The sequence below is a fragment of the Carassius gibelio genome, chromosome A20, assembly GCF_023724105.1.
Source record: "Carassius gibelio isolate Cgi1373 ecotype wild population from Czech Republic chromosome A20, carGib1.2-hapl.c, whole genome shotgun sequence".
Classification (NCBI taxonomy): domain Eukaryota; kingdom Metazoa; phylum Chordata; class Actinopteri; order Cypriniformes; family Cyprinidae; genus Carassius; species Carassius gibelio.
Window position 1 is genome coordinate 18,202,486 of NC_068390.1, and position 19,541 is coordinate 18,222,026.

At 37.6% G+C, this 19,541-nt stretch overlaps 1 protein-coding gene and 1 long non-coding RNA gene across 2 annotated transcripts; both read right to left on the minus strand.

Moving 5' to 3' along the window:
• Window positions 1-759: 759 nt before the first annotated feature.
• Window positions 760-1,443, minus strand: LOC127938222 (DNA-binding protein inhibitor ID-2). The gene is made up of 2 exons (XM_052534685.1): window positions 1,120-1,443; window positions 760-810 (listed from the first exon to the last, which is right to left on the minus strand). The coding sequence occupies exons 1-2, from the start codon at window positions 1,441-1,443 to the stop codon at window positions 760-762; spliced, it is 375 nt and encodes a 124-aa protein (XP_052390645.1).
• Window positions 1,444-16,555: 15,112 nt separating this feature from the next.
• On the minus strand, window positions 16,556-19,541 carry LOC127938148 (uncharacterized). Its single transcript, XR_008148639.1, has 3 exons — window positions 19,427-19,541; window positions 19,180-19,273; window positions 16,556-16,807 (listed from the first exon to the last, which is right to left on the minus strand). It is a non-coding gene; the product is annotated as an uncharacterized LOC127938148 (long non-coding RNA).

Here is a 19,541-nt window from a genome sequence, read left to right on the forward strand (position 1 = left end):
CGTTTTATGTCCGTTTAGGGAATCATTTGTCATTCAAGACGAAGTCCAGGCAAATGACACAGGACAAAACCACAAAAAGCCCCTGTTTTTGCTCCATGACCGAAACACCTGCAAAAGATTGTGGGGTGGGGGGGAGAGAGAGGGGGAGAGAGAGGTGTGTTTAGAGAAGGCAAAAGGACATAGATCCGGACAGACTGGCGCCAGGGAGGAAGCCAAAGGACGTTTTTTTCGGACTTTTAACCAAACACTAGCAAAATATCAGGCAATCCCATACAGCTCCAGTGGGAGGTGTCTACACGAGCATCTCACAGATAAGCAAGCATTACTGAACAATTATTCACCAAAAAAATAATAAATAAATAAATAAATAAATTCTGACACGCTCTTGTTATTCCAAATCTCTATGACTTTGTTCCACGACAATATTTTTTTTTCTTTTTGTGCTTCACAGAATACAGCCTAGTTAATTTCGCTTTTTGAGTTTTTTCAGAATCATCTTCAGTTTTGAGAATCGACGTTTAATGACATTTCTAACATTTGTATTAAAACGTATTATATCATGTTTAAATCACTTATCAAAGTTATAAAATATCACTGTCTTCAAGTCCGTACATAATGCATCATCATAAACATGTAGGCTACAAATGCGCTGTACTGCTGGCAAACAACCCAACTACCCCACGTGCAAAAGTTGAATTAGTTGCATCTTCTCATGTGAAACAATCGATTTCAGAGTAACTTACCATTTCAACGATGCAGTTATAATGTTATAAGGTCATCTGAGATGATCTCTCCTTGAGGGTTACTGGGCTGTTAATTAACAGAAGTAAACAATGTTTTTCAGTGTATCTACCAGCACATGATAAATTTCATCTCGGTCTATAAATGATGCTTCTTTCTAATTATTAATGCGGACATTACATTTCATATTGATCATGTCGCTTTTTTATTAATGCTGAAATAACTATTGTCAGTGCACATATTATTTCTATATTCTTTCTTAAATCATTTCTTATATGATTGCGGCGTTAATAGTTTCCATTAGGCTACGCCAATGTGAATTACTTTGACTTACTAGCATGGTAAATTAGTATGAAATGCAAGTATCAAATGTCTTACCTGAAAGGAGATGATAGCTCCGAGTGATCTGACGGTCTTTTTGGAGGGCTCTGTCCGAGGATCTGCTGATTGCGGCTGGTCGAGTGCGATCTGAAGGTCCAGAATGTAGTCTATGACATGCTGCAAGATCTCCATCTTACTCACGCTCTTGTTCTGCGGTAAGCTCGGCACGAGCTCCTTCAACCTGCTGTAGCAGTCATTCATGTTGAACAGGAGACTGAGCGGGTCGTCCGAGGAGCTCTTGCCCCGTGAGTTGCCGAGATTATGCTCCGAAAAATACAAGGCGGGTTTCCTTATGGACCTCACCGGACTGACTGCCTTCATAGTGGCTAACGATGTTGTAGTTAATTTCAGGGCATGCAATTCTTCCACAGATCTGTGCTGGCCTGAAAGCTTGTTGTCAATGCGTTTATATAGCAACCCAACTGGGTTCGTTATGAGGCATAAAGAATAAAGCGGATTGGTCGCTGAGACGACGTCATTCTGTGAACCGTAGCATCAACATTGGCCAAATTTGCAGCACGTGAGCACCTCCCACATCCTCTGCACTCGCGCTGAGGACTGAGCAACTGCGTGCACACAGACAAATAACATAACGTCACATGTATAAATAATGGAACTGACTCGCAATAGATTCACATTTGTAACGTCTCACATGATTCAAACAAAGTAATACTGAAAACTTCATTAACGCCAGATGTTTTTTATTGCAAGTGTATTAGTTCTCTCCATACCCATTGCGTGCACTTAAGGGGGGGGGGGGTGTTAATATTGAGTACCTATAGAGTAGTACTGCATCCTTCATAACTCCAAAAAGTCTTTAGTTTTATTATATTTATAAGAGAAAGATAGTCTGTGTACCGTTTTTTTTCCGGAAAAACACGAGCGGCTGGAGGCGTGACGTGTGGGCGGAGCTAAAGAATCACCAGCGGAGTAGGCTTGTGCTTTGAGAGCGTTTGGAAGCTGTGACATTACCGTGAGGAAAAAAACATCATCCAAAACAAACCATGGCTAACAGTCAGATTCACCCGTATATTTATGATCCAGAATCAGATCCAGAGGCTGAAATTGAACAAGAGCAGCAGCAGCAATGACTACAGCAGGATGTCTCTATGTGGTGTATTGAAACTGTATATATTTGCTTAGCGGTTTTGGAAAATGACTAAGTTCCACTTTATGTCGTCTTTTTTTTTTCTTTAAAGGTGTACATGTGGGAAGTGCAGTTTGATTCCAACATCACATGTTGTTAAGTTAAGTAAAGTTAAGTTAACAACAGAGATATTTGAAACAGTTTTACTCACCGCCAGTGGTTCCAACACACGATTGTGACAACATGACCTAGGACCGAAATATATTTCAGATATGCTCACTGAATATAAACCTAACAGAGCACTCAGATCACTAGGATCGAGTCAGTTAGAAATATCAAGGGTTCACACAAAACAAGGGGAGTCGGCCTTTAGTTACTATGCTGCCCGCATTTGGAATCAGCTTCCAGAAGAGATCAGATGTGCTAAAACACTAGTCACATTTAAATCTAGACTCAAAACCCATCTGTTTAGTTGTGCATTTATTGAATGAGCACTGTGCTATGTCCGAACTGATTGCACTATATTGTCAAAAATTATTTTTAAATATAAAATCATTTTCTAACTGTTTTTAAATTGATTTTAAGTAAACGTTTTAATCATTTTAAAAGTTTTAAAATTGCTTGTTTTATTTTTTGTTATCTTTCATGATTATTTTACTTTCTTTGATGTAAAGCACTTTGAATTACCATTGTGTATGAAATGTGCTATATAAATAAACTTGCCTTGCCTTTTTCGTTGGGACTTCATTATCCTTAAGAAATAAACGATGTGCAAATCCGGCGTCAAACTGGGCCTTGTTTGTAAAACAAGCATCTTCGAAATGCAGGAAACAAACAAAAACACTTGCACAACTCCGTTGGTGCTCTGTAAAAATAAACTCCATCCACTGGTCCCTTAATGCTATTTTTTTTTTTTTTTTTTTTGGTAATCTGTGAAGGGTTGTCTTGCCCTGGCAACCAAAAACTCTCTCGCTCTGGTCAGTGAATGTCTCTGCTCTACTCTACGGGCGCGTGCGCTCTTCCGGCAGACGTGCCCTTAGGACCCATATAGGGAAATTCCGCTCCATCTAACGTCACACAGACCCATACTCGAAAAAAAAACTTTCCGAAACTTGACAAACCGGAAGGAGTATTTTTGGAACAAAAATACTTCTTCAAACATACAACTTAATTTTTGAAAATTGGTCCATCTTTAACAGTGTAAAAAACTCAGTATGCATGAAATAGCATTTCACCCCCCCCTTTTATTAAAGACTTTATGCAAACGAGTTGGTATGCTATATCATAATTACCGAAATTTCGAGATGCCAGCACGTGATAATTCGGAGCTGTTCACGGAGGCTCGAACTCAGAATTATGCTTTTCTTTTATGGCAACACCAACGCGCAAACAGAGCCTGGGGTGGTCAGGTCGTAGCTCCCAGTTCACAAGTTGTAATTACAAGTTCTACGAGCATGTGAACGCTTTTAACAATTTTATCAGGATGGAATCTCATAATTACGGGAATTTCAATACACAAGCCATAAATATGGGATGTGGCCGGCTGCATAAAATGCTTAGACTTGTCAGCCATCTCATTTTTTAAGACTTTAAGGTTATAACTTTTTTAAGCCACTTTTGAACAACAGACAGCGTTTGAAGCGTCTAAAGCCAAAAAAGGACTGGCTTGTTGCTGAGTGGTCCAAAGTTATGTTTTCTGATGAAAGTAAATTTTGCATTTCCTTTGGAAATCAGGGTCCCAGAGTCTGGAGGAAGAGAGGAGAGGCGCACAATCCACGATGCTTGAGGTCCAGTGTAAAGTTTCCAAAGTCAGTGATGGTTTTGATCCAGCATCTTTTCGTTTAAATAAATAAAAAAAAGCAACAAAAAAAAAAAAAACCTTTTTCGTCGTTTTTGACTACATTGCTGTCGTGTAAACGTAACCTGAAACTTAACCTGTAAGTGTTTTAGCAGCACACAGTCCATTAGGCTTTCAGTATCTCATAAAAATATGACTTGTAAAAGTGACATGCTACATATTTAAATGTTATGCATGTGTTAGAAGGTTTCCTATTTACGTCACAGTGACCTAACTGGAAAAAGTTTGAAAATATAAAATATTCCTGCAAAGGGCAGAATGGGAAATATTTACTAGTTTTATTATGCAAAGGAAGAGTCTGTGAACCATCGTGATGTACTAGTATCTTAAAATTACACAACAGTGAATGTTTTTCTGACCTTTTCCTCCTGAGACTATCAGTGCTGCAAACACAAAGGAATGTGTCTAACTTTACATGACTGAATGGCATCCCTTGGAGCATCACACAGAACTAAGAGCTAGCCTTTCTGGCTCTCCCTGTGCCCATTACTGAAGTACACAAGCCAAAAAGTATAGAGTATAAGAGTTTCAGGATAATGTTCTTTTCTCAGCTGTTTCACGGATATATGAGCAGAAGAACATGTTTTCTCAATCCAGAGAACTCCTGCCAATTTTCAGTCAGTGTATTCAGCGAAATTTCCCATATCAACTGATGGCCCCAAATTTTGGCTCTGTACCCTATGTTTGTGTGTCTGTTTGTAGGATGAGGTTGAGTGTCAATAAGTTACCACTGTACAAAACACAGCAGTATTGAACACACACTCGGAAATAAAGGTATAGCTGTCACTGGGGCAGAACATTTACAAAAGGTACATATTTGTACCTAAAGGGTCCATTTTAGTACCTTAAAGGTACATATTATTACTTAAAGTCTACATATTAGAACCTAATACAAAAGTGTACCTTTTGAAAAGGTACCACCCCAATGACAGCTTTACCTTTATTTCTGAGAGTGCACACACAAAAAAATGCTGGGTTGTTTCAAACCAACTTTGGGTCATATATGGACTGACCCAACTGTTGAGTGAAATTTTTTTTTTTTACTAAAAGTTTTGTTAGTCCATATTTGACCCAAAGTTGGGCTGACAAAAATAATTGTAAGCCCAGTTTTTTTTCTACATCTATCACATCAGATCCAGCCAATGGTGATGCCCCTTGGGTTCAGTCGTTTACATGCTCTTTTAGTTTGAGTCTGAGAGATGCCTCAGGCATGACTTCACAGGACAGGTGCTGTTTGCCCTGCTGCCCCAGAACTGTGCTGAAACATCAAAGGTGGGAATCAGAAGGAACACTGAAGAAGAGGTTTAGATACTACATCTGAACTGACCTCAGACCTGTGTCAGGTAACCATGTGCTTAAAACACATATATGTCATGTGATGAAAGATAGGGAAGGGTTTGCTCAAAAAGACCGATCTGGAAATATACTTTCACACTTTATGGGAGAGGTCACACCTGACTGTTAGTAAAGAATGCAAGAGGAAGCTAATGTGGTTGTGGCTTTCATCACAGATGATGGATTGAGCTTTGGCTATCGTCTCTTTCTATACCAAGATCTAGTGCTGACCTCCAAATGACAGCAAATAAATATGCTCATTCATATATATATATATATATATATATATATATATATATATATACACACACACACACACACACACACACACACACACACACACACACACACACACACACACACACACAAGTGTTCAGTTACACTGAACATATTTAAGGGGGGCAGAATTTTTTTAAATAAAAGAAATACTGTGCAAATACTATGCAATGATTATGTATAAATAATAATATCAGAGAATAGTTTTGTTGCCACAAAAACTGTTTTAAAACAACAGGTTTTAAACAAATGAACAATCCATCAAATATATCAAACTTAAAACATGCAAATTTATAAAAAAATAAAAATAAAAATAAAAATACACGAGGACAGGTTCCAGTTTACAATACAACATATTAGAGAGAAGATCCATTCATAACGAACTGATTCAGTAGAATTAACTGGACTTTTCAGTGCAACATAGCGAACGAGGATCCGTTTAGTTGACCACGTTTGATTACTCATACACACACACACACTAACAGTGATCTAGTGACCGAAAAGTAGATCGTTACTGAAAAAATAAAAACATTATTTTGAAAGCAGCTTACTGTCATGCTAGAGATAAATGTTGCTAAGTCAGTTGAGGTGCTACCTACTTCCAGCAGTGATGCACACAAACAAAATCTGCAGGTGTTGACTTGTGTGCCAGTTGCACCTAAGGCTCTTCAAGCTTCCCCACCCATGTCACCAATAACCACAAACCAACTGAACTGGAGCAACTTTTGGCTACATCAATACTTGCCATTATGAAAATATGACGTTACTGCATAACTGTTACCCTTCCAGTTGTCTTCACAGCTATACATTTTGATAATTGTCTTTGAACACAACCCTCTCATATAGAACGTGTCTTTTTCTATGTGCACTTGCCATAGTCGAGACATTTTCCTCCCCTGGTGTTCAGCTGAGTGTGGTAGGTGGACTGTCCAGGTGGGGAGCCCATATGTGGGTGTCATGGGGAGTGTGTCTAGTTGGAGGGCTGCTGGTGGTTGTTGAGGATGGGGAGTGTATTGCCCACAGGGAGAACACCTGCTTACCCCTGTCCTGCTATCCTCCTCCCCCCACCTGCCCCAGCTGCATGCTGCGGGCATCTGCCCACCTCTGGGTAATATGGAGCTGTCACTTTTGCTGGCTGCTCACCACAAAGGCTTGACCTAATTTATCTGTCCTGTCTTCAGCTCACCAGTATGTCCACTGTGAGTCTATGTCTTTCATCAGTCTTAAGTTCTGCATGCTTTAGGATTGCCTAGTTTGTCCTTCGTTGAGGTGAGATAAAGTTTCGACAGCATTAGTGATTATTTTAAATAAATCATTAGTGCATAGGCATTAAGTCCATAGCAGGGTTGGATACAAGAAAAGAAAAAAAAAGAAAAAAGTGCTCCCTTTCAATTTATCAGATAGAATTTGAATTGGCCACACCCACAGGAAGTTGAATTTGAGTTGGAATTACAGGAAGCTGGAATTTATTGAATTCCAATAGACTGCAAAATTGTCCCCATTTTCTGCAAACCTTGTTTCTGAAAAAAAATGACTTTAAAGAGTTATAAGCTATGAACCAAACCATCGAGATACTTTGAAAATTGGACAAAAAGTATAAGTCTGTGTACTTGCTTTGCACTTGTATTATTTATATTTTATTTTATTTTTTAAGTTAAATATGTATATAGTTGAATTTCAGTTCATTTTTAACCTACATCCAGCATGAAATGTAATTCTATAATTCTGAATTATATAAATATTTTCTATTGCTCTTTAGACCACAACAAGTCTCTCCTGTCTTTCTCTCATACACATTCACACTCCTTTGTTCTCCTCCAGCATTTACAGTAGAGGTCATCTAACAGATGGGCACCAACCTTGATTGTAACTCTTGCAGGTTTGAAGTCTGTGTTCTGCAGTGTGCATGAAACTTAAGTGTTCTCTGAAGACACACTACCCTTTAGAGAAAGTTTATTCAAGTGTGCTATTAGTATACTTCTTTTAAACTAAAAATAGGAAAGTATAATTTCAGACTTTTCAGAAATATACTTAAAAATACATTTAAGTATACTTGACTTATACTTAGAAAAATTCTTAATATATTTGAGCTATACTTGTGCTCTGGGAATCCATGTTTTCTTTGTTATTCGGTAGGGGGCGCTATTCAAGGGGCAAGGAACTCGACCGGAAGTTGAAGTCGGATGGGGGCTGCCATCTTTTAGCAGAACTTCACTTGCGTTAGCATTCCCATTGACTCCCATTCATTTTGGCGTCACTTTGACAGCGAATAACTTTACATCTGAGGCGTTTAAAGACTCTGTTTGTCCATTATTTATTTCTAAAGATACACGAAAATGTATAAAGGGCTCCATTACCTTCTATGTTACATTATGGCCCCGTATAAACAGTTTTTGTAAAAAATAGGCTAACGATTGCGTCATAACCACTCGGCTCTCTGTCGCATTACCGTACAGACAGGTGGAGAAGCTCGCAGGCAATTAACTTAATATGGCGTACTGGCGTTACATTTTAAAATACTATACAAAATAATTAATCAGAATACTTACTCCTGCTCACTCACGACAAAGAACTCCCCGCTCAAGCTCGCCGTCTCTGCAAGATTAACGATGGCAGTTTGCACACACAGCTATTAGAAGATTTACATCTGTCAGACAGGTTGCTGACGTCGTCAAGCTTCGTTTGAGTCTGCGCGTCAGAAACGGAAGTGCTAAAAAACGCTAAAACTGGGCTTCATTTGTCTCAATTGAGTTCCAATGGGGTCGCTGTGTCCATTTCTTTTACTGTCTATGGCGCAATTACACACATTCTTTACAGTATATCCAAAGCACAAGTGGAGAAGAAACCAAAACAACAGATGTGCGTCCCAATGTGCCTACTTATACTACGCTCTTAAAGTATGTACTCTTTTGGTGAAGAAAAATTACAATGATTTGAGTGTGTAGTAGAAGAGTAGGCAAGTTTTGGGACATTCCATAACATCATACAGTTTTGTCTTTAACGGGCCGCTAGGTTGGGTAGTTACACACACCCTATCACTGTAAACTGGCCTGTCAATCATCTTGTCACAGTTAACATCTTCCACATTTAATTTAATTGAACTTACTACCATATCAGAGAATACCATATCAGAGAAAATAAGTAGAATGTTGATCTGCAAGCCGTGGGTCTTCATTGCAGAGAACTCTGCTCATATTTTCTGCGTAATGATGCATTTAAATGAATTACGAACACATTTATATTTATAAAAGTTCATATTGCCATTGCTGTTAAAATATAACTCAGATAACATTAAATAAATATTTTTTACAAGTCTAAATGTTTATTATTAATAACTCAAACTCCTTTATCTAAACCTCTCTACTTAACCGTCGGTTGCAAGTATACACAATGTTTGTAGTTTTTTTATGCTTTTTATTCGTGTTTGTAGTTCTCAACTGAATTATTTCTCAAAGTGCAATCGATTGTGGGTAATATTAGCCATTAGATTATGCACAGATCCACACTTCAAAAATAGACCTTAAATCACTTTTCAACATACTATGCTTTGGGACACACTTATTCTAATTTCAGATACTATTTAGTATGAACATTGGGACGTAGGGATGCTTGCTTGCACATCCTAAGCTGCATCTGAAAACTTAAGCAGCTGACTTGCTGTCTCACTGTTGTATGAGGAGATGACTTTGCAGGCAGTGTTTTTACATGAAGGCACCTCTTGAAACTGATTTCGGACAGACTTGAGGCAGTGTAAAGGTTTAATGATCTACAACAAAATAGAACGAGTTTTGGTGATAACTAAATGAATACTTAATTAGTATAATACTGATTTCTCTCTAGAAATAACATCAGAAGTGCAAAGAGTTAGTCAGAAATATACATTTACATTCAAACTGACCATCAAACACAACTTTCAGCAACATCTTTATTTTTTAGCTCAATTGTCAATATACCTAAGTTCACTTTCAGTATAGTTGCAGTAGGCTACAAACTAAAAACAGATGTAAACTAAATGTGTACTCAAAATCTACTACTGTTATACTTAAAGTATACTTAAAAGTATACTTTTATATACTTGAAAGTGGGTCAATTTAGTCCCATGGAGTAATGAAACAGTACACTTACAAGTATACTACCATTACACTGATATTTGTATACTTACTACATAAAGTATACTTAAAAATATACTTGAATTTTACTTAAGCATAGGCCTATTTTCTAAAATAAACTTGAAGTATATACTTTTTGGTAAGGGTACTCAAGAAAAAGCTTCATTTACACACCAGCACAACATGCAACATTCCAGGATTAAGATTTCACATCTAAATATGTTGTGTATTAACAGGGAAGAATTGAATATAGCTGTATCACTCACTCTACATCAGCAGGACCAGAGCTCTTCAACTGGGTGTGAATGAAATGTAATAAAAAACTCCAGAAGTGGCTGTATGGGCCGCTTTAATAAGCAGAGATGATTGAGGAGAGATGAAATGAATGTCAAACTCTCCTAGATATGTGGCATCTCTCTGACATGCAGTCATCATTTAGGCAGCTGGAAACAATAAAATCTAATATTGCACACAGTCCAGCCACCAACTTGGTCTGCTGAATGTGTCTCTGAGAAAGCAATAAAGCTATTGAAAGGTTGCCAGTAGCACTGTTCATCTGATGGAAAACAAAACTAAGCCAATTTATGTAGATGTCATAATGTATTGAAACAAACTTAAACGGTACTATATACGTACATATAGTTTATGTACACCATATACATATATACTGTATTACATTTTCTTTGTATTTCACATCAGTCCTTACATACAGACTTATAATCTTGCAGTCAATTGCCTCAACCTTAGTTAGTATCATTTCAAAGCTTCATAAATCCATTATATTTTGGATTATTTTCCACTATATTTGATTGGTGTAGAGCCATTTTAGAGATTTACACTGACAAGAGGTCACATTCTGCACCTGTGATTCAACATTGTCATAATTAGTTAATATAATTAGTCTTGTGATGACGGTGAAAGCAGAAGCTTCTCGCTTCCTTAGTAAGTGCCATTAGAAGCCATCTGTGAGGTTCCTCTGTCCTTATGCCATAGAGCGTCTATCACAGCTCTCCAAAAAAATCATAGAACTATTGAAATCCACTTCTACTGCATTATCACTGCCAGATGATATCAAAGTGCTATGCTTACACAGAATAAAAATGTTAGTGCCTCACATAAGCTTCAAAATGTCATTTTATTGCTTTTAGTTGGTGGATAAGCCATTATTATTTATTAACGACTATAGGTGCAGTAGGACTTTAATATCGTTGAGTTTTAATTCTAAATGTATTTAATTCACATTTAAAATCTAGACAATTATTGGTATAATGTATGGTTTATGTTTACAATCACATACATTATCTGAAAAAAAAAAAAAAAAAACCCTGAACTGAACTAACAGATTTAAAATGACATTTAAAAATGACAAATCGTCATTTCCAAAATCAGGATTAGATGTACATGAATAATTTTAGCTCAAAGCTTCAGGCTCTGCTTTATGGCATCTCAGTTTCATGCAGCAAGGTCACCTCAGAAGTCATGTGTGAACCCTTCTCTTGGCAGACCATCTCATTACAGCTTTAAATGAATTAGAAAATACTGAATTAAATGTATAATCAATTAAACATTTTACTTGTAAAATATATCTAGGGAAGAAATGGGAAGTTGCTTTAAAAATTTTGGATTTTAGGAGTATTGTGGGCAAGAACTTTCACAGACACTGTAGACACTGAATATGAGACAATAGCTCAGATTTCAAAGTAACCTTCACTATTATGTCAGGACAGAGCAGTAATCATCTTAAGCACTGAAGATAGTTATTTTGAGGAATCATATATTTCTATAAGGACACCTTGAGCTCTGATGAAAATAAAACTTAATTAACTGCCTTTAGGGTGAGGTGAATGCAGTTTAGTATCTGCATGATTTAAACAGTCTGACTTTAAAGATGGGCAGAGTGCTTATCTCAAATCTGTTTTTATTTCCAGGATGATTTGGTCCCCACCCTGGAATGGTGTGTTAATTTCCCTGGGCAAGGACATCCGCAAATGTGTGTACAGAAGGCATTGAGACAGATAATCTAATCAGCCACTGAGCGCAAGGAGGGAGGTATATTCCTGAGAGTTAGCACAGGCACGGTGGATGTCAAAGAACTGCACGCTTCAGTGTGCGTGTGGCTCTTATCAGCTGTTGGAGGGAAGCGAGCAAAGTGAGGAAATGGCTGGTTAGGATTAGTCTTCCTGCAGTGCTAAGGAGTTGGGGGTACTTCAAACTTTATTTCTTCAAATTGTCAAGGTTATGATTTTGGTACTGCATCTGGGACACCTGTGCCCGTTTAAACCTGATATGAACAGCCATTTTTTAGAATGTGTAAAACAGACACTGATCAACCTTACAATGCAGTATCAATGAATTTTATCATGCTGGTAAGCATTTTGCGGCTTCTCTTTTCTAATCGGATACCTGGCACATCAAGTGCTGCCATCAGCAGATTCATCCCGAGCAGAAGAGGTCCTCAACCTCTGTATTCATCACAGAGTAATGGACCTCCTCCAGTACAAGACCATGATATCCATTAGAGTGAAATCTGCCTCAGAGAAACATCACCTTTCTTCATGTTCCAAGTTACAAAAGCAGGACATACATGGGTTTCAACTGGCATCCATGTCAACTACGAACAATGTTCCGAGAAAGATATAGATAAGAGTTAATTTACCACTGGGTTACTGGATTTTTCTGCCAGAACAATGAATCACTCCTTGTGGAAGCAAAAACGGGTTAAATATTGTATTTTCACATTTCTCTAACAAGATAACCACATCTTTTTGTTAGCAAGTGTGTTTACATGAAGTGCTTTGCCAGTTATTTCTATAGAGCCATGCAATGCAAAATGTGATTAAAACCAATTTATGTGTATTCTCTCTCAAGTTTTGGCAAAAAGTCAGCACAATTCTCCTATTATCTTAAATCATGAAAAGCAAGCCTTCAGAAATTGCGCCAACAACACATCCAGGGAACATCGAAAGGATTCAGACTCACTGTCTGCTGAAAGCCAGTGTATTGAGCTTTGGGAGCCCTTTGCAGAAAGTGTTTCACTGTCCCTGAGGGATTCTGGTTATCATCTATCTCTGCAAGTTTACAGCTCGCTGTGGTGTGCCACAGGAATCAGCCTCTCATTTCCATCGGTGTCAAAGTGAGGCCTGAGTCTGAAAAGAGATCTTTAATGCATTCTGCATTTCTTCTGTACATGTGTGATTTCATTCTGATTCAGGTTAAAGGGACAGTTCACACAAAAAAATTCCATGCCATCATTTGCTCACCCTTATGTTGTTCTAAACGTATGACTGATTTTCTTCTGTGAAACACATAAGCAGTATTTTTTGGTTGCACTTTTCAGTGCAGTTAGACTGCATGGAGAGTGAGGCTTTCACATTTCCTCAAGGATACAAAAGCACCAAAAAGCATCATAAAGGTAGTCCACATGTTCAACAGTTATGTTATATTATAAACCATTATTTACACTCGTGTGCTACATTTGTGATTTCATGAGAGAGGTAGGGATGTCCGATTTATCAGTGAATAGTTGTTTTGAGCCAGATATTTTAAACAAATTAGTAATCTAGTTTACAAAATCAGTGATTCAGAATAATTTGTTCAATTATTCGGAAACATTCAATTTACTGACTAGAACTGCACAACTTCAGAAGAACTTGAATATAGCATATAATTGCATGTACTACTTTTTGATTCTTTTAGGGTGCTTTTTTTTTGCTGTTTTTTTTTTTCTTTTTTTTTTTGCAGTTTTTGAAGCTTGAAGGTTTATTTATTGCATGGAAAATATTAACCAATATAACTCTTAGATGTTTTGGTGGACGTTTTTTGCTCTACTCTTACAGGTTTGGAATGACATGAGGGTGAGAAAATGACAGAATTTTCACTTTGGGGAACTATTCCTTTTTGAGAAATTTATTTAATAAGCTAACCTTGTTTAATGTAATGAAGCTGATGCTTTTCATGCCATTTGCAAGACAAACCGTTATTCTCAAACCTGTTATTGAGAAGGGGGTGTGGTGTCTGGTGTGCAAAATAAGAACAACTCTTCTGTAGCACTTGACAGTAATGTACTGTTTCACAGGTAACACACCCGTCTCAGCATTTGAATATTTCACAGCCTGTGTGTTTCTGTGTATGCATATTCATACGCGGATGCCCAGAGCAGTACAGCTGCACGATGACCCCCAATAGTATTTTGCATGTGTGCGTGCAAACTGAGTCTGGCAAGCCGACTGAAAGGGCAGATAGAGGATAACATGCAAACCGCCCAGGATTATTAGTGAGCTCCTTTTGTTGAGCAACACGTTTACTAGGTAAATGTTTGAACCTCTTTGCCTATAGCTGCATGGTGTGATACCTTTCTCAAACTCAGGTGAAAACAGAAGCATTCTGCAAATGTACTCATATGTAACGCATATAGTGTACAATTCATGATTTGTTTCTATGATTTTTTTTTAGCACATCAGACAAGATGATAGTGTGCAAAAGAGTGACATCATGAAATAAATAGATAACTTTACTCACCCTCATGCCGTTCCAAACCTCTATGATTTTCTTCTGTAAAACAAAAAAGATAATTTAATCAATATCCAATTTGTTTTACAACATGGCCTGTTGCTAAACCTCAAGAGGAATTATAATTTTTTGATGATTAAGATTTTGGCCCATTTAAACTTAATTTCAGTTCTCTTTTAAACTTTTCGTAGATGACAAAAATGCATAAATGTCCCTCCCTGCCTCCACCTCTTAAATGTGCTTCCATTAGTGTAAGTACTGCATAAATATGTCCTCCACTCTCATAAAAGTGCTTGGCTTGGTGCCTGCTCTTCACAGGCTGTGGGTTTGCCTTAAGTTGTGATAGTGTTATATTTTGTTATTCTGAGCCAAGCACACTTTTTTTCTGAAGATATGACACGAGGAAATCCATCTTATGCTAAACTACCCCATCGCTTTCATAGATAACTGATTATCTCTTAGTGAAGGGTGGGACAAAATTCTGTTAAGAAAATGAGTAAATGGCCCGGTACAGAAGAGGAAATCATTAACCTAAGTAAAAACATCCCAACACCTCCATTTGGAAATTTGCTAATAACTTGATTTTGGCTGTTGCTGAGGAACTCAAAGCAGATGCGACTGAATATTTCTCAGAAAATGGTGACAGAATAAGATCGGCTAATGAGTAGAAATGCAAATGACTAGAAATAAAGCTGTTTTCCTGGATTCAAAGTTGATTCTTTGATAGTTTGAAATCATTTTGGAAATCATTTAAAAGAGAGTGTTGGCATTTTTCAAGTTTTCAGATGCTCACTATGTTAAATGTGCTCACAGTACACCATTATGGTGACAGCACTGCTTTACTCAACCATTGCTTTAACACTCTTTCAGCTTCTACATTTGCATTCTCCGTATATGCTGCTTTCAAAATGATGTACAACACAATAACATAATCATAGTTGTCATCCTTCCCAGAACACATTTGCCTTTTTCTCCACGTAGAAGCTTTGCAGCAAACACATGAGAAACTTGAACTGTCCAAAACCGCACTGTCCAGGCGTTCAAACCAGAGTCCTCTACTCAACACGTGGCTTTGATAACTCTCTGGCTCCTGGAGTTTTGCAATCTAAAACTGAGTTTTGAGATCTGGGAGGAAAATCTGCATGGACAATATTTTCCGTCAGAAACTTAGCATCAAATTAGTGAAAAATCACAAATCTTTTCCTCATTTATAACTGGGCTGTACCATTCTCTCCAAAGTCATTAAATCATCTCGTGAAACCAAGACTGACTGGGTTTGAAAGTACACAGTTACAGGAACTTTGGAAATGTTGAGATATGCTGCACTTTCCTGTAAGCAGCAACTTCTGCATTGACTTAAACGGACAGTTCACCCAAAAATGAACTGACCTTTGTGTGACTCCAAACCTGTATCAGTTTCTGTTTTGTTTCTGTTGGACACAAAAGAAGGTATTTTGAAGAATGTTTTTGGTCTTATGATGAATGTCAGTGGTGTTCAAAATTTCTAAATTTCTGCTTTTGTGCTCCACAAAAGAATATAAATGCTGGTTTGGAATATTATTAAGGTGCAGAATTGATGACAAAATTTATTTATTTTTGGTGATCTTTCACTAAGTATTATTTTTCATGGGTCTCAGGTCCGACTCGTTTAAAAGATTGGATTGCCAAGCCACGAAATATGCATAATTTAAAATGGTTCAAACTGCAAAGCTGAAAAGTAATAAAAAAAATCTTGAAAAAAATGTTTACCCTTTTTAGCACTGATAGTGTTTCTGTAGCTCAATTGGTAGAGAATTGCGCTATCAAGTGCAAGGTTGGGGGTTCGATTCCCCGGGAACACATCATAGGTAAAAATTCATAGCCTGAATGCACTGTAAGTCGCTTTGTATAAATGCGTCTGCTAAATGCATACATTTAATTTAATGATAATGTTTCTTGAGCATCAAATTTACATATTAGAATATTTTCTTAAAGATCATTTGACACTGAAGATTGGAATAATAATGCTGAGAACTCAGCTTACAAAAATAAATGACATCAGAACATGTCAAAATTTAAAACAGCAATAATTCACAATATTATATTCACAATATTTGTTATCAAATAAATGCATCCTCGGTGAGCATATGAGAATTTTTATTAAAAACATAAAAATAAAAAAATCTTACAGACACCAAACTTTTGAATGGTTGAGTAAATGTCATAATTTATATCACGTTCTATTATATTTATATAATGAAGAAAACGTTTTGTAAAAACCTCTAATTCCAGCTGAGGTGTGAAGCCAGCATGATCTTTCCTCCGAGGGCTGGAGGTGACTGGTGTGTGTACAGAGGGACTGTGGGCGGAGGATCAAACAGGGCCAGGGGAAGGGTAGACACTGCAGCTGCGTGCCTGGGCTTCAGGCCCCAGGCAACAGGAGCCCAGCTGGTAGAGGCTTTGGCTGGATGGAGTAGTGTGCTGACTGTCTCTGGGGCCTGTGCCCTGTTGCAGGTAGTTCAGCCATCTTGCCTGAGGAGAAGAGGGGGATGAAAGGCACACACACAGATGTCGCCCCTGCTGGGGACCGAAAGCCCGGCCAGGAAATGTCATGTTTAACAGCTGGTATGAAGCCTCCCCTCCCTTTTGGCTCTCTCTCCCAACCCCCTTCGCCCATTCATTCATTCACTCATCATCAACACACACACACACACACACACACACACAAGCAAACACAGACGTCAATACACAATCTGTCAATAAAGATGCTTTTTTGAAGTTCTGGTTACATTCCTAAAGCTGTTCTTGCCTGATCTGGTGTGGTCCCGACAAAAGTGAAGTTGAGTGTGTAGGTCATTGAGGAGAATCAGGCAGAAGAGGGTCCTGATGTTGCGGGTGGCAGCTGCACGGGCCAAACTGCACTCTGTCTCACCCACAGGGCAAAGAGAGAGTGAGAGAAACAGCATCTGTCTTACTTTCCTCATGGACCAATCCTTTTTACTGCACCAGCCCGGACAGGCTAAAACGGTACAGTAAGAAGGTCACCTCTACCTCTCTTTCCCCCCGATTCCTTCTCCAAACTGACCTGACCTGCTGTAGCCCCCATTAGCCACGGCCGTCCCAGCACTGTTGCTTCACCGAGCAGCTAGTGTGACAGATAGGATGGATGGGAAAACTCCCTCAGGAGCAGTGTTGAAATGTCTTTTCATTGTTTTTGTTTAACTTTGGTCATAGATTTCACCTTTTTCTAAAAACCTCCTTTTAAATTTACTCAGGTTTTTTCTTCTTGTTCTTCATATACATTAAATGTAGTAAATTTTACACTGATCTAACTTTTACTCAATCTAAAATAAACATTTTAACATGATTTTTTTCTGTGATTTGTGTGAGAATTCTTTTATGTAAACATTTAATATTTTATTCATGAAAAAACGTGAGTTGTCCTTGAAATAACATTGAATACATAATGCAATACAAATTTGTGAATTCCTTATGCCTTAGTTACTCATTCTGTGTTTTTGTGCATTGTTACAGAAAGAGCATATTCACAGGACTATAGCACATATCTTATGCTGCCTTCAAGTGCACCTGGGAAACCCGATTCAGGCGTTTCTTATTACAACGTGTCATGTATTCAAGTCAGAAACATAACAGGAAAGCAGTCTAAACACCCAACAATAAACCCAGCTGATTAGATCTGTACTCAACATTATGAAAATGTTTAATTTTCTATAACTAACTTGGTATCACAACTAAATATTTATACATAAAGCTAACGGCGAAAGTCATTTACTTTACACTTTATCTATAATCTGGAAAAAACAAATAGAAACCTTCATTATAATTCAATACAGACGGGCTGTCTACTCACTGATCTTTGTCTCTTTATATATACATACACACATACAAACATTTATATACAGTATACATTTATGTATCATAGACTTATTTATAATGTCTATAGTTTTTCCTCATTTTGAAGGCTGTGTCCTATAGAGGTCACGTGAGACTGCCTTGATGACGTATGTGGCCAACAAATGCGACTTCCAGAGGTTGCAACCTTCAGAACGTTATAGAACACATTATAGATCGACCCTCCTCTTCCAATGTCAAAACTCGCCAACTCGTGGATCATCTAGAAGTTTCCCACTTTAAATAAGACATTGATCGGTCATTCATGTGCATTCTCAGAATTTTGTGAGTAAACTGATTATTTATTAAATTATTATATGTGTATCATTAATCACAGATCTATAGGATGCGTTCGTAGTAAGTAATTCAAGTAATTCACCCAAAACTGCTAACAAAGTACTTCAGTTTACAGTTTACCATTACAGCACAACTAAATCCATGCAATTACTGCGTATTATTGGATTATTTGAAGAAATCTTATTGTTTCTAGAATTTTTTTTCTTTAGCAAAACTAAAAACATTGTTACGTCTTGCAGTTTTTTCTAGTCATGTGGGTCAATAGTATGTTTTAATTAAAATCAAAATGATGCACATTTTTTGTGCCATCATGGTTGACGAAAAAAATTAGTTAATGAACATTATTGTTATTAATTACATTAGCAATATTAAAATAACTCATGGATGGGGTTTATGGATGCACAGTTGTTTGCACCAGCTTAATAAAAGTCATTACACCTGCAATTTCCCTAAAGTGCTGACGCAACTATCCAGTTTTTGATGTCATATTTAATAAATTAAATGAGTTAATGGATTAATGTTGAATAGCAGTATCCCTTAAGGACTGAGGGGCAATCTTGAGAGCAGTGTGGATCTAAAGCAGAGAGTGTCTTATATGTGAAGTGTGTTTCTCTCTGAGTCTCCCCAGAGTACCCATCTGTTACTGCAGAGCCATGTCTGATTCAAAGAAGAGCCAGCTGGGCATGAGAACTTACCCAACTCCCGCTAGCCTAGGCACACTTTAAAACATGTTCACATCCACGCAGATGCATCTCGGAGAGCTTTTAACACAACTACCAGGTAATCAAGCTGCAATGTAAGATAATTTTACAATATTCAAAATAAAGTATTTAGCCACAGACAGAAACAACCACAAAGAACACAGTTCCGCCAGATTTGGTTAACAAGCATGGTTAGTAATAGTTTTTTTTATGTTGGTGAAAAAAAAAAAGTTTCTCCTACCAGAATTAGCTGATCGGTGAAGTCCAGCTGGGGTTTATGGCTTGTAGATAACAGTTTGTGCCATTTCATTGGCCCCATTGTAGGCCAGAAAAAAAGATCTTGAATTTGATTCTGG

Coding starts and splice junctions, on each gene's coding strand:
- LOC127938222 (XM_052534685.1), bottom strand. CDS start 1,443: ATGAAGGCAGTCAGTCCGGTGAGGTCCATAAGGAAACCCGCCTTGTAT. Junction 811..1,119: donor GAGCTATCATCTCCTTTCAG/GTAAGACATTTG, acceptor GTTAATTAACAG/CCCAGTAACCCTCAAGGAGA.